At 37.9% G+C, this 15,630-nt stretch overlaps 1 protein-coding gene across 2 annotated transcripts; it reads left to right on the top strand.

The window, feature by feature from the left end:
- Positions 1 to 500: 500 nt before the first annotated feature.
- Positions 501 to 15,412, top strand: UBXN2B (UBX domain protein 2B). Of its 2 annotated transcripts, XM_071737599.1 has the most exons (9): positions 501 to 756; positions 2,711 to 2,811; positions 5,225 to 5,296; positions 6,835 to 6,994; positions 7,520 to 7,597; positions 9,661 to 9,770; positions 10,234 to 10,371; positions 11,678 to 11,839; positions 13,271 to 15,412. In XM_071737599.1, the coding sequence occupies exons 1-9, from the start codon at positions 628 to 630 to the stop codon at positions 13,431 to 13,433; spliced, it is 1,113 nt and encodes a 370-aa protein (XP_071593700.1). In that variant the 5' UTR covers positions 501 to 627; the 3' UTR covers positions 13,434 to 15,412. The 2 variants fall into 2 exon arrangements, with proteins under 2 accessions (XP_071593700.1, XP_071593701.1); XM_071737600.1 differs by lacking the exon at positions 5,225 to 5,296 and having other exon boundaries at positions 566 to 756.
- Positions 15,413 to 15,630: the final 218 nt, after the last annotated feature.

Here is a 15,630-nt window from a genome sequence, read left to right on the forward strand (position 1 = left end):
GAAAAAGGAAAAAGGAAAAAGGAAAAAGGAAAAAGGAAAAAGGAAAAAGGAAAAAGGAAAAAGGAAAAAGGAAAAAGGAAAAAGGAAAAAGGAAAAGGAAAGGAAAGGAAAGGAAAGGAAAGGAAAGGAAAGGAAAGGAAAGGAAAGGAAAGGAAAGGAAAGGAAAGAAAAGAAAAGAAAAGAAAAGAAAAGAAAAGAAAAGAAAAGAAAAGAAAAGAAAAGAAAAGAAAAGAAAAGAAAAGAAAAGAAAAGAAAAGAAAAGAAAAGAAAAGAAAAGAAAAGAAAAGAAAAGAAAAGAAAAGAAAAGAAAAGAAAAGAAAAGAAGAGACGCCCCTCCCGCGGTGCTCGCTCCCTCAGTAGCAGAGCGCTCCGTTCCCATGGAAACGCCCCGGTGGGCGGGGCTATGTCGGCCCGGCCCCTCCGTTGCCAGGGCAGCCGCCGCTGGGCCGGAAGTGCCTGGAGGCTCCAGGCCCGACCCGCCCTTCCCCGCCCTTCCCCGCCCTTCCCTTCCCCTCCCTTCCCTTCCCCTCCCCTCCCCTCCCCTCCTCCCCTCCCCTCCCCTCTCCTTCTCCCCTCCCCTCCTCCGCTCCCCTCCTCCGCCGCTGCCACCATAAGCGCCCTCGGAAGATGGCGGACGGCGGGGCCGCTCCGGCGCAGGAAGAAGAGGATGTGTCCGCCGCGGCGTCCGGCAGCGGCGTCCGGAGAGATCGGCAGCCGCGGAGTGGGGGCCGCCCGCCCAGCGCCCGGGATTTGCAGGTGAGCGGGTGGAGATGGACGCCGCGCTCCCTCTGCGGGGCGGGGCCGAGCGGAGCGGGGCGGAGTGCCCCGCGTTCCCCTCAGGGGCTCCCCGGGCCTTCCCCAGGCCACCCCTGAGGGGAGCGGGCGGTGCGCGGTTCTCCCGCCCATCTCGCTGCCAGCCGGGGCTGCTCGCAGTAGCGAGGCCGGGCCGTGCTTCAGAATAGAGGCCGTCGTCTTCTTTTCTTTCTTTCTTTTTTTTTTTTTTTTTTTTTTTTTTTTTTTTCGCCCTTTTTGAAGCTAGAAGCGCGCCTCAGAAAAAATAGTGCGCTGTTAGGAATGGGAGGGCGGCCAGGGGGTCTGGTGCTGGGCTCTGCAGGGGGCTGGGAGAGCTCTCCTGACACCTCAGGAGCTGGGTTTTGACTGTGCTTGAAGTTATTTTTGGCGCCGTTGTGATTTCTGATTATTTGGTAGGAGTGTCCTTCGCCGCGGGAAGATGTCAGTCTCCCAAGCTGTGCGAGACCGAGGACAGGATCTTTTCCCAAGTTTACGTGGGTGAAGTTTCAAGAGGGTGGTCACAAAAGTAACTCAGCATTAGTACTTGAATGCCAAATTGCAGACGCTCTTACCAGTATTTCGTTTTTGTGTGTGTGACTTTGAAACTGTAGGAAGGTTTAAAACGTTTTAGTAACAGATTGGAGAACAGGTGAAACTTGTGGTCACTGAAACTGTCCCTATTTTATTTAATAGTATTTAAGTAACAGAGAAAGATGGATATAATTTTCTGTTTTTCTTGGTTCCTATTTGGGGTTTTCATAGGTCCTTGTTGAGATTAATTTTGTAAAAATACAGGAATAAAGTCTGAGCCACTTCTTTTTTGTTTGCAAAATGTTTCTTTAGTCAGCTGAAGCAAACAGGCCTTTTGAGTAGATGATAATTGCTAAAATGTTAAAAAACATAGAAATGCACCCCTGAGCCAGAGTAGCTGACTGTCCATCTAGCTCTGTACTTGATTTGTCCTGGCACCATAAGAGCTGTAATACAAGGTATGTACAGGAGCCTTACCATGCCCTTTTACACTCCCACAGCATTCCTCAGTTTTTGGATTAGGGATGGTACAGGGTATATCTTTGCCTGTTCCTTTTAGTGCCTGCTTATGGACTTCTTGTCTATGATTTAGCCAGTCAGCTTTACATAACTGAAAGATATTTGTCTGTACGCTCACAGAGAAGTCTTCAGTGATTTCCTTGAGCTGTCGTGTTACTCAGTTTAATTTTCTTAATGCATATGATTCCTCAGATCATATTTGTCCCCTTCAGAAAATGTCTCACAGTTATATGGGATTAATATCCTTGTGTTCATAGCAGTGTGTTTTGAAGAACAGATGATGCCTCTTTTTATTTTAATGTGTATTTCATCTACAGAGAACCATAATGAAATTGTAGCTTAGTATCTGTTCTGGTGTGTATGATGAAATGCTAATATCACTTGCATAGTGTGAACAAAATGCTTTGGGGGCAAAATTAAAGATGATTTGACAAGCAAAGTAGAGTATTATTCAGAACAAAAGTAAAATTACTAAAAATAATGCCCAAGTTCTTGATAATGAACTTGTTAGCTTTCTAGTCTTATGAGAGGATTAGCTATCAACTTTATTTCAATTCATTAACATTAAAGAGATGACGAGTAATATATACATGTGTATATACTCTGAATTCTATATCTTACACTGAATGTAGCCAGTGTGAATCAAATGACAGCAGAGACAAGTTCTAACTCACAGTGGTATTAAGCATTACGTGTTTTCTTCATGAAGTAGAAAGGAAGTTGAATTTAGAGAAGTAATTAAGGTTTCTCATGCTGCTGTTTCTAATTTTCTGGTGATGTATGTATTTTGCATTAGTTTTTGTCTTATATCTGTTCTGTGTGTAGTTCTAGAGTTACAGACCTCTAAAAAGAGTCCTGTTTCCTACAGCTGGCCTTGGCAGAGTTATATGAAGATGAAGCTAAAAGGCAGTCATTGTGTCACGACAAACCAACAGCTACAAAGATCAGTAGCACAAAAGTATCGCAGAGGTAAGATGTGCTTTGCACTTCAGAAATGTGCTAAATGGGAGCTGTATTAGCTCACAAAACTTTGTTGTATTTACTTGATCTCCTCCTTGTATAAAAAGCATTCTCCAGCACTTCATTCTCTGGAATAGTGCAGATGCTTTTTGATTTGTATTTCTTTAGAATACCACATAGCACAAAGGCTCCTAAAGCACTTTAAACCCATTTCAGATAAGATGAAGATGCTGTAAGTGAAATGCTGTGTTGCTCATTGTTTGCCCAGATAAAATTTGGAAATTTGCTGTACCTGAAAACCACTGCAGTTCTTTTGCTTCTTCAAAATTCAGCAGTTTGGTAATTTGCGTGAAACTTGACAAGTGAGCTGCTTTGAGTGTTGTACTTAAGACAATATCTGATGAGACAAATATTAATATGAAAAATGATCATTAGTAGGCTCATTAGTAGGCTTCTGTTGGGTAAGGGGAATAAGAAGGGCTTCTTAATAAATTTGTCTGGGTTTTGCAGGAGATTTATCTATGTAGAAATCCAACTTCTGCTGGTTTGAAGTGTTTGCAGTTCACACAGCATTTGAAAACTCCATGTAGTTTTAATTTTTTATAAAGGAATCTTCTAATTGTTTTTTATTTATTTGTTTTAAAGAAGTCTTTACATCATTGTCATTGATGCCATAACAAATCTTGTATTTGGTTTGTCTTTCAATCGCTGCTGCCAATATGGATCTCTGTTTTAAAGGAGGTTAAGCAGCAGAAAAGATCTTAGTTACCAGAGCCATGCTTCCAGTGCATCTGCAAATGCAGATCTTCAGGAGGAGAGATACTAGCACAGTATGTGACACTTGGAAAATAATAGCTTTTTTGGTGAGTTTTTTTGTTTGTTTTGGTGAAACCACCCAATTTGATTAATTAGCTAGATAGAACACAGCTTATAAAAAAAATAAATAACTCCATTTACCAATACATATCATGAAGTTACAACTTCCCACTCTAACTGAAGGAAAAGCTGCAGTACAGTATCTCAAATACATCAGTGTGATAGCTGTTGGCAAACACTGTCTTTGTTGGCAATCATACTGGAATCTGTCTGAAAAAGAATAGATAGCTGCTTTTTTGTGTAGTATCCAAACCAATATTTTTCTTGTAAATTTCAGTTTTCTTTTAGAGAAGAAGTATATAAATTGCCAGGAAACATAATGCTGCCCTTGAAGTCATCTAGTTGGCTTGCCTTCCACAATTGCAGGTGTAGAAGAAGAATGTCTCTGGCCCTGATGGAACAAACACCTTATTATAAATGCTGTCATGTTATGAAAGCTCCTTGAAGAAGCCTAAAAGACTATTGTCAAAAAAGTAAAAGCCCCACAAAACCTACAGTCCCATGAAAGAAGAAAATAGAAGAGATTAAAGCATTCCTAGTACCCTGACTAGGAATAAAAATGCAATGTCCATAAAAATGCATGTTTCTGAGAAAGTAATAAAAACAGCTTATTCACTGGGATATAGAATTACATTGGTTTATCACCACTAATACTTAAAAAAGCAGTGGCCTGCTCTGCTACATTTTTATTTCCAAGGTATAATAATCAGGCAAATTGTATAAGTCTGAACTATTGATCTGCCATTACTCATGTTGCAGATTGTATGTACGTTCCTATTTCATAGTCGTTGGCTACCTCATTTACATATTACATTAATTAATTTTACCATCAACTATTACAGGATAAAAACATGTATATATGTACAGTTTTTCCTGCCATTTTTCAAACTAACAGCAGTGGCTTGTCCTGTGGTTGCTTGTCAGTTTGTCCTTATCATAAAACAGAATCTGAATCTTCAGTTTAATAATCTTTTGGAAGTCTTTGCAATGTTGCCATTCAGCATATTTTTAAAATTGTATAAAATAGAAGAAAGAACTACTAAATTTTTTGCTTCTGAAGTCCTCATAAACAGGGACTCCAGGATTCCAAAGAAGGGTAATGTTGACTTCTCCTCTTAACAAAAGCAACCAAAATATGGAAAGAATTTTAATAGTAATTCATTCTGGTTTTATAACAGCTCTTGAGCTTGCATATTGCCTGTTATCTGTGGGACCACTGGTGACATAAAGCATAATTCTGCATAACCTATGCTTGAATTGTATTACAGTCATTTGGAAGGGACCTGCAATTGTCATCTAGTTCAACTGTTACTGCAAGATGACTCTGATATACATGTGGCCTTTCCTGCTTATTCAATGAGAAGCATTCATGGCTATGTACTTTGGCCAAAAATAAAGTATGGTGAGAACAAACAAACAAAAAAAAGAACCCAGCAGCTTGATATCCTTAGGTTTTGGAAAAGTAGTTTCAGAAGTTAGATATGAAGTACTTAGTGAAGTGTATTTACCAGTTATCTTCAAATGTTTTCTTTTATTCTCTTGGCAGTCTTAAAATTGATTCTCTTAGGAGGTTGAGAAAACCAGAGAGAAGCATGAGCGATGACAAAGAAAACCAAAGGTATTTTTAAAACAAACAAACAAAGCTCATTTAACAATTGTTAAAATAATTGGGTTTTTTGTGGCATTCACACTTTGCTCCCCCCTGTTTTTCAAAATAAGCTAAAAAATTCAAAATAAGCTAATTCAAGCTAATTCTGTCTGGCAAAGAGCTAGTAGCTACAGAAATGCTGTGTGACTTATTAGAGCAAGTGTTAGCTGTATGCTGCTCTAGTGAAACTATATTTAGCAGAATCTGGATGTTGTGATATAGGATCTGTAGATGAATTAACACCTGACTATGGATATAAAGCTCTTGTAACTTGCTCTCGGTTTCAAAAGCTTTTTTGCCTTTTCTCAAATATTCTGGATCATTCTCTGTATCCATTACTCACATATTTGAATATTTCCTTTATTGCTTGAATCCAGGGGCTAATGAGAATTCTTATTTTGTCCCCTTACTGCTGTAGTTATTTTAAATCTAATGATTAAAGATTTTCCATATAAATAGCTATTGGGATAATAGATACAGATTTCTGTACAAAGGATAGATGATGCTAAAGGGTTGCCAGTTATGTGACATTGAAAAAGCTGTATGATTGCACAGCACTTTCATAGCTACTGCTGGTTTTAGATCGTTGTGAAATATGGTGGAATCAACAGCATTTTGGAGACACTGGCCTGAGACACAGTTTCATGTGGATCGATTGACTGATTTTCCTTGCAACAAGGGGTTAAGTGAAAAATTCAAAGAAAGCAAGAAGCACTTACCTTATTAGTTATTAATGCTTCTTGTAATCAAAGACAAACGCCCTTGCATTTTCCAGGTTTTGTATTTATATATAGATTTTTTTACAGCATCAATTCTGTAAGTATTTAGAGATTTATAGGGACCTTCCTCAAGATAATTCTTAAGGAATATCTTGATCTTCATAACCAAGCAGGTACAATTTTGAACAGATTTATTTGTAATTTAACATTTCATCTCCAAAAGTTAAAAATGGGGCTGTGTCAAAGGAAAAGAGCACAGATTAGCTGTCATAGCAGTTTTCACAGATTTTGAAATGCCTTGAAAAGTTAATTAAATCTATTAAAAACTTTCCAGTTCTGATATCTGCAGGATGGATTGTTCAATGAAAAGATCAAACTGTGGCACAGTGCAGGTTTTCCAACAGTAGTTTCAGACTCATTCTACCAAGGCAATGCTAACTGTGAATCTGTATTCTAACCAGCCCAGGTAAAGTCCCATGCACAGGACACCTCTGAGGAAATGTGTCTTCCTGGGGGGGGGTCTAAAGCCATGGCTGCCTCACTGAAACATATGTCCTTAGCCTCTAGGCTCTGATCCAGAAGGCACCTTGGTAGTTTTGTAAGTGTAATGTCTCTCAAATAGTGCAGTTGCTGGGAAGATCAGAACCAAGTGGAACATTTCTGTGATCAGTATGAAACAGCCGTATGCCAGATTTGTCTCTTTGTTAATTTTTTTTTTTTTTTAATGGGAAGAGGAAAATTATGTTGTCATTTAAAGGTTTGTTGCTTATGGCTATTCCTGTTCTAAAGATTTTATTCAGGTGACTCAGAATATAGAGGATTACAGATTTCTGGGGCTTCTAATAATCCCAGTAGAATTGTTGCTGAACTCTTCAAAGAAGCAAAAGAACATGGAGCTGTCCCATTAGATGAAGCCTCAAGAACATCTGGTGATTTCAGTAAAGCTAAGGTAAAAATTAAAATATGGTTTGACCTCTGTTTGTATTGGTCCCTCTGAAACTCATGTAACAATACAAGAGCAAATATGCCTTTTTATGGTTTGGAAATTGCAGAGGATTTGACGAACACAGTTGTGCTCAAGCAGCTTGATCCAGAAAATAAAGCAGGGAGGAACTGAACAATTCCAGCAAGAATTATTAGAAATCAACATGAACTGGAATTATCTGCTTTATTTTTAATTAAAATTTATTTAATTAAATTGATTAATGTAGTTGTAGCCCATTTAAAAATCTCTTTTTAATTACTAATGTCTAAAAAAGTGTACAGATTAGAAATGTAAATGCCCACATAAAACCTGCTTAGCCTGATTATGGTTACTAGGTATAATTTTCCATTTAGAAAATATACAAGTTAAAAAAATGTATTTGCTGTTTATCACAGAAACAAGCTTGCTGATGCTTTATTTGCATCTAGGTAAGAATTTTAAGAAACTGTTTCAAATGTTTATTTTAATGAGCTTTTGTTTTCTTCCCAGTCATTTTCTGGTGGTGGATATAGACTGGGTGACTCGTCACAAAAACACTCTGAATACATATACGGAGAAAATCAAGATGTAAGTAACATTATGAATAGCAGGAATCAGCATCTCCAGCAGATGTCTGTTTAATGACATTTACAGTTTGTAATGCCAGGTATTATTGTAACTATATCTATGAGGAAAGGCTGATTTCTAAATATTAGCTATGTGTTAAGTAGGAATTCTTTAAGTTTTCACATGGGACAGATGTTCATTGGATATCACTAAGGCATCCATTGGGGAATTTTCTGATGTTAGTTACTTTGAAATTCCTTTCTTTTACTTCTCTCTCACTTTTGTTCTGCTTTCTCTTAGCTATGCTAACATTTTAATCCTCTTGGGTTAGGATATTTTTCTTCTTGTGCCTTTCAAAGCAGCCAGGCTCAGACTGAAGGGCATGGATATATTCCAGGAAAAATGAAGCAGAAGGTTAGAGGCTTTTGGAAATTCGTCTATCCTCTTTCTTCCCTAAAGATGAGATGAGGGAGAGGAAACAAAATGCTCTACACTTCACTGTTCCTGTGAATGGATAGAGCAAATGTTAAGTTGATCTAGAAACAAAATCAAGAAATGACTGAGGCCAAACAATGTGATTCAGGATGGGAGTGCTGTCACATCACACCAGAAGCTACCAAGTGCCAGAAGCCTGCTGCAGGGAGGTCTCTAAGAAGAAGCAGGGATATTTCCCCTGGGGGGAGGTCAGTTTTGCTGTCTAGGAAAGCCTTGTCGTGCTGGACTGTAAGGGTCTTGCAGGGAAGAGAGGTGCAGGCTTTGAAGGTGAAAGGCTCTGGCTGGAGGTACAGGCAAGGCAGCAAAACAAGAAGGGAGTGAAGCAAAGTGGTTTCCAGGATTCTCAACATCCAAACTGAATGGAGTTGGTATGGACTTCACTGGAGCTCAGCACATGACAGATTGAGGAAAGAAGAGTTTTCTTTTTAGCTGATGTATCAGGGGGAATTTTTACTTTTATGGATTTATTTCCTCATTTATCAACTAAAAATGTTTACTGCATTCTAAAAGTAGTTGGAACACAGTGGAGATGACTGCATAGTGAATGAGTATTTGTTCAGTCACAGATCAAGAGATTCTTTCATCCCAAGTGTAGAAGTGATCTTGAAGTAGGTAACAGACTATAACTTTTTTAAAGGGTTCTGATAGTTGCAGTGCAGTGCTCTGTTTGCTGGTTTGGTTTGTTGTTTTTTTTTTCATTTGCATTCTTTTTTGTGGTCTGCTACAAAATCTAGTGAGTGTAGATCAAAAATTCATAGAACCATAGAATCATAAATCACAGAATGGTTTTAGTTGGAAGGTACCAAGGACGATCTTTAAATCGTCTCGTTCCAACCCCTCTGCCATGGGCAGGGACACGGTGCAGGACCTTGCTCTTGGCCTTGTTGGACTTCATGAGCTTGGCATGGGTCCATCTCTTCAGCCTGCCAAGGTCCCTCTGGATGTCCTCCCTGCCCTCCAGCTTGTCTGTCACACCACACAGCTTGGTGTCATCAGCAGACTTGCTGAAGGTGTGCTCAGTCCCACTGTCCATGTTGCCAGAAAAGAAATTACACAGCACTGGCCCCATTGCGGACCCTTGAGGAACTCCACTTGTCACTGGTCTTGAGCCATTGTCAATGGACATGGAGCCATTGACTACAGCTCTTTGAGTGCAACCATACAGCCAATTATTTATTCACTGAGTGGTCCATCCTTTGTATCCATATATTCCCAATTTAGAGACCAGGATGTCATGCAGGACAGTGTCAAATGCTTTGCACAAATCCAGGTAGATGATGTCAGTTACTCTTCCCTTGTCAGCTCTCACTGTAACTCTATTGTAAAAGGCCACCAAATTTGTCAGTCATGATTTGTCCAGAGTGAAGCCATGTTAGTTGCCACCAGCCACCTCCTCATTTTCCATGTGCCTTTGCAGAGCCTTCAGAAGGATCTGCTTCATTATCTTGCTGGGCACAGAGGTGAGACTAACTGGCCTGTAGTTCTGTAGCTGTATAAATCATTTGTATGAAATTGAAATACATTATTTGTCTATCTTGCTTTTTTGTTTGTTTCTTTGTTTGTTTTTTTTTATTTATTTTGCTTCCTAGGTTCAAATTTTGCTGAAACTGTGGAGGAATGGCTTCAGTTTAGATGATGGCGAGTTGAGATCCTATTCAGACCCAACAAATGCTCAGTTTCTTGAGTCTGTTAAAAGAGGGTGAGTTAAAATTACAATTGTTTGAGGTCTTTCAAGAAAAGTGAAGAAAAACACTTTCTTCACATGTTAGTGATAATTAATAGCTGAAGGCTTCATTTCTGCTTGGACCCATAAAATATGGTTTGTATTTGTCATCAGACGCATTGGGCATTTAAAAATTTGGAATGTGTTGGTTCCATCTGGTGATTTAACTGTGAATGCTACTTGCTATAGCTTTTAGTTTCCTGTGTTTTGTTGGCCCATCCTTGGTTTTGACTGTCAGTAGGTTCTGAGTGTTGACTGTCGGATCACTGTTTTTTTTATCTTCATTTTTTTGTTTTATCTATTATTTGGGTGTAAATCAGATCATAGAACAATGTCTGTGGCTCGTAATGTCTGCTTATAATCTACTTTGTAATATTTCTGTGTAAGTTTGGATTTCAGTGCAGAACATAATAGGGAAACTTTCTTTTTTATAATTAAGGGAAATTCCTGTGGAACTGCAACGACTTGTTCATGGTGGCCAGGTTAATTTGGATATGGAAGATCACCAAGAGCAGGAATATGTGAAGCCTAGACTGCGATTCAAAGCTTTCAGTGGAGAAGGGCAAAAACTTGGAAGGTACAGAACGCTTAAGGTTTTTGTTGTGTGTTCATATGCTATTTCAAAAGTGGATTTAAGCAGTTAGGAGGCTGTTAGAGAAGATGACAAAAAGGAATGTGACAGTATTCTATGCGAGTCTCAGCCCTGAAATAAATATATAATCTTAAAAAAAAAAAAAGCTGAGTAAGTCCAATGTCCAAAACTGCTCATAGATTTGCTAAATACTTCGCACTTAATCGTGACTGTGAGATTTCTATGCCTGTTCTTGCATATAATTTTACCTGTTTTTCTTTGTTTTAACATAAATTCATCAGTGTTTAAAAGTCAAGCAAAACTGTACAAGCTTCAAGAAAAAAAAAAATCTGTCTGTATAGAGGAAGCAGACCTAAATAATAATTTCCTGTTTAGTGAGATAAAGGCAGAACTTGGTCGTAACATGATACTGGTTAGTAAGGACATACTGTGCTCTGGCTTAGCTGCATTACATGTTGTCTTTTACTGCTGGGATCATTATTTTTTTGTATTCATCTTTTTGAAAATGAAAAAATTTGCTCACTAAAACTGCAAAGCTCTGGTAGGAGCAAGATATTGATCAATTGTATAGAACTTCTGCAATTGAAGACTTCCTCAGGTTATTAAAGAAAGTAGGTGGGGGAGAAAGGAGGTTCTGTATGGAAGAAAATGTGGACACCTGTTGTGTGGCATTTTTATTTGTTTTGGTAGCTTATGAAATCTCAGTTATATAAGCAATGAAAAGAGCAGCCAAATAGTTATCTTCAGTCAGATATATATTCTTGCATGAAGCAGAAGAAATTCCAAGCTTACTATGTGGTGATATCAATAATCTGTCAGTATCATTTGTTCCCTTGTATCTGGGAGATGCCCAGAACCATAAAGGGGTGCTCCTGAAGGCAATTGCTAAAGCAGTTTGGGTCAGTTTAATGCAGTGTAATGGTACATGATTTTTTTTTTAAATGAAGTCCATGAGGTACAATATATAAATCTTGGGATCAAAGCCTGGAATTTCATGCTTTGTAAGCATAAACAAAGATGATTTGTTTGTAATTGATTACCTCTTTAAAAAATGGAAATGTGACAAAATGCAGTTATAAGAAAAATAAACATGAAATAGTGCAGTCATTGGCAATAAACTACAAAAGCGTTATTTGTGTCTCTATTTTAAAAGCTGTATTTATACTTAGTTCATTGCTTATTTGTACTAGCTGTAAATTATAGTCATTCAATGAAAAAGACATCTGAATTATTAAATTCTGGTTTAGCTCCATTAGTAACATCTGGTTTGGTTTTATTTTCAATCCCTTAGCCTTACACCTGAAATAGTCAGCACGCCTTCTTCCCCAGAGGAGGAGGAGAAATCCATTCTCAATGCACCTGTTCTGATTGATGATTCCATGCCAGCAACTAAAATTCAAATCAGATTAGCAGATGGAAGCCGATTAATACAAAGATTTAATCAAACACACAGGTAAATTGATTCTACATCAGTGCAGTAACCACAACTACTTTGCTACATTTGTATTTTGTCATTAATATTTACAAGGTATCAAAAAAGAGGGGCAACACAGCTGCAGTGAAAAGTTACAGCTCTGTCATTTTCATAATATAGTTGTACTGATAAATTGATAATCAAAATAAAATTCTGTAACTGGAAAGACAAGATATTTTATAACTGCAGTCACTGCAGTCACAAATTTCATGACCTGCTATGTCCTGTGATTTGTAAGGGCACAATACCAGCCATAATTGTTCTTGGGAGGAGCATGCAGGTGACTCAGATGGTGCTGTGAAGGCACTTTATTTTATGGTATTTTGGAGTATAGTCTGAACTTAATATAGCTCACACTGCAGGAAAAGAAATGCTTTGGCACATAATCAAGGCCTCCAGTTTTCTACCTTGTTATACTTGAGACTATGACTAAACAAGACGTGGGTTACAAGTGCAGACTGCAGCCCACATGCAGAGGGTATATGGACCTAACATACTCATTTGCAGCTCTGGCATGTAGGCTGGATGTAATACAGAGAGCCAGCCTTTGTTTTGGTTTGGATGATCATCTCCTACAAACTGGCAGCGTGTGAACTTGGTGGCTTTTTTAGATCTTTTAGTTTGCTGATTAGAGCTTGCCATCAGTTATGTTGACATTACTGGGGCACTGCCACAAATGGTGTTGGCCAACCCCATTTATTTGCCTAAGAGGTTGTGTTAGTGCAAGGTTCTGCAAAGCTCTACTTTGCACTGCATGGCTGAGAGAACTTTGTGTAGGGGGCAGAGTTTTGGGCAGTAGTTCCACCTGTGCTTCACAGCAAGCAGGGTTCAAGCCAGCCCTTGTCAGAACTGTGCCCTTGTCAGAACTGTGCACAGCTGAGAGTGAGCTTGGATCCTGCCTTGGGAGGTGCTCCTACCATGGACTCAATGGGCTCATGTTGTTACATGGAGACTTCACCTGTTTCCTTTGTTTCCTTGAGGGTCAGAATGAAGGCACATCCAATGTGCAGCTTTCTTCAGCTGGCAACATATTTTAAGATTTCTCCTTCTGTTATTAATTTAGCCTTGTTGGAACATGTCAATTAATAGTGAAGTTTTTGACTGCTGGTGTTGAAAGTACTTGATTTTCTATGCTAAGTATCAGCCTGCAATGTAGTTCTGTGTTACAAATTTCATTCTGTTATTTGAGAAATCAAGCAATGTTAAATTTTTCAGGTTTTGTATGCAAGAAGCAAAAATCCTAGGCCACAGTCATTGGTCATCTGAATCAAATGGAAATGTAAAATCAACAGAACATATGAAATAATTTAGTCTGTTAGAAGCTTTTGTGTTCTCTGATCATCTTGATGTTCAGAGATTTATATTAAAATGGAATAATGCACAGTTTTCATGTCCATTTCCTTTCCACAGGATTAAGGATATTCGGGATTTCATTATCCAGTCCCGTCCAGAATTTGGAACGTGTGATTTTGTTCTTGTGACTACCTTTCCAAATAAAGAGCTAACAGATGAAAGCCTGACACTACGAGAAGCAGATATCCTTAACACTGTGATTCTTCAGCAATTAAAGTAGTCTCACAGTTGTTGGTGCAATATAGGGAGTGTTGAGTATTGTCATGCAATATATTTCCAACAAATGAGAAAAAGGAAAGCTTGTTGTCTTTTTATTTTCCCTTTTTCATGGATCAGATTTTTTGGGTTTCATGTCTTCCAGCTAGAGCATATCTAACTTTTTTACTTTAATTTCTTAATATTGTTCAACCTTGTTTCAATGTTAAATTTCAGCTTCCTGATGACTGTATGTCTCAAACCACATCTTGTACTAAATGTGAAACAAGATATGATTTTATGACTTTGTTATTTTGAGGGGGATGGAGGAAGAAGCATTTTTCTGAAAGGGACAGTATCTTTCATACAGTTGGTAAGATTTGCACTATGGAAATGTCTTATGCTGCATTGATAAACAGCCATTTGAAAACTTAGCCTGTGGGTTATGTTTACCTTCCAAGCTGTATTAATATTAAAGTGTTCTGTTTAATGGATTCACTGATAATTAATGCCCTAATGTAAGTTTTTGTATATTCTGTTTGTAGTGTTTCATGGTACAGTGTAATATTTATATTCTAGTTTTTATGTAATTTTCCCTGTATCATTGCTCATATGGGTGAATTGGTTCAGGAATTGTAAACCTGGCTATTGAAGACTCTAATTGTTCTCATTTGTATTCTTGTTATGCTTGTGACAAAAATAAGTATGTTGTTTTTTTTTCTTCTTGAAGTTGGAGAAATGAGACCATTGTCATCTGGAGAAATGCTGTGATTCAGTTTTCATGAGAGTAGGCCTGTGGTCACTTGGAACCTGATTATGCAGCTGACCCCTGTGCAGCTACATGATTCTTCATGTGAACAGTTACTTAAACAACCCCAAACGAAAAAGAACCCCAAGGTGCACAAACATGGAACTTGTTTCTGCTGTCACTTGCATGCACAAAAGTAGAGAAGCTAATAGGTTGTGTATTTTTGACCAGAATTTCAGGTCTTTACATTTGGAATTTTGGCCAAAGGCATTTTGTAATGTTCAGTGGGGATTTGGTCATGCAGCTTTCGCTATACTTTTTTTGGAAGCTGTATAATTAAACCCCCTTAATCTTTGAAATCATGTATTTTTTCAAATAACTTGTCTCTACACTGCAGTATGCAGGTAGAAATCTTCTGTTGTGGACAGGCTGGCTGCTGTGCTTTAATAGTATGCAGTTTTATAGTATTTGTGGCTTTATATCAGATGAGTGGATCACAGTCTGAAGGATGGTAAATGGGCTGTACCTCTTGTACCAGTATATGTGTTAAAAATGCTGTTTTCACTGATTACTTTATTCTAGAAATATAAATACTAATTTATTTATGCTAATCTTGTAATTGCTCAGTACATTTGATTAATCTTCCATTTTTATCTCAAAGTAGATTTTTGACTTAGTAAATTTGAAACGTGCAATTGTATTTGAAGTATTTCTTTTGTAATCTGAGTATCTGCATGATTTTAATCACAATTCATTTCCCATGCTGAGTAATTAAAGTTTTAAGCTAAAAAGACCATAGGCAACACTTCTTGATCTCCTCCAGTTTATGTTGTTATGAAATGGTGATGATGTTGTGTGCCAAATGTTTAAGCCTGAAGGAAAATGGGCATTTACTATGCATATATTTTAAATACTAACACATGACTTTCTAATTGCAAGGTTGAAGTCAGCATTGTGATATTGATCTTGGATATCTGGGGTTTGGGCATATTTCAGTTCAGAATATAAGTAAGTTTACATTGCTTATTACTTCTGAAGACCATTATTAATTAAATACTGATAGGTGAAGGGATGGTGTTAACTAAATTGTATTTTTTCTTCTTATTATGGCCAAACTCCTCAGCTGCATATTATCACAGTCACTTCATTTCAAATAGCTGGTAAGTTTTAGTGTTCAGTAGCAGCTGATAGTAACTAGGGGTCTCTGACATTACTTCATCAAGTACTAATAAAATGTATCAATACTCATGTTTAAATATTTCACTGCTTCTCAGTACTTTTTTAAAACCTATCTGCAGTCTCATAATTTTATGTCATACATTTTACTAACATTAACATTAAATTTCCACTCTTACAGCTAACACCTTAGTATTTTTGGCACAAAACAGTTCTTTGAATACTCACCCAAGTGGATACGCAGTTAAGAGCGGCTACAAGGGAGAAGGGGGATTGAAACCAGTGAGAAGGAACTTGG

This window comes from Heliangelus exortis, chromosome 2 (assembly GCF_036169615.1).
Source record: "Heliangelus exortis chromosome 2, bHelExo1.hap1, whole genome shotgun sequence".
Classification (NCBI taxonomy): Eukaryota; Metazoa; Chordata; class Aves; order Apodiformes; family Trochilidae; genus Heliangelus; species Heliangelus exortis.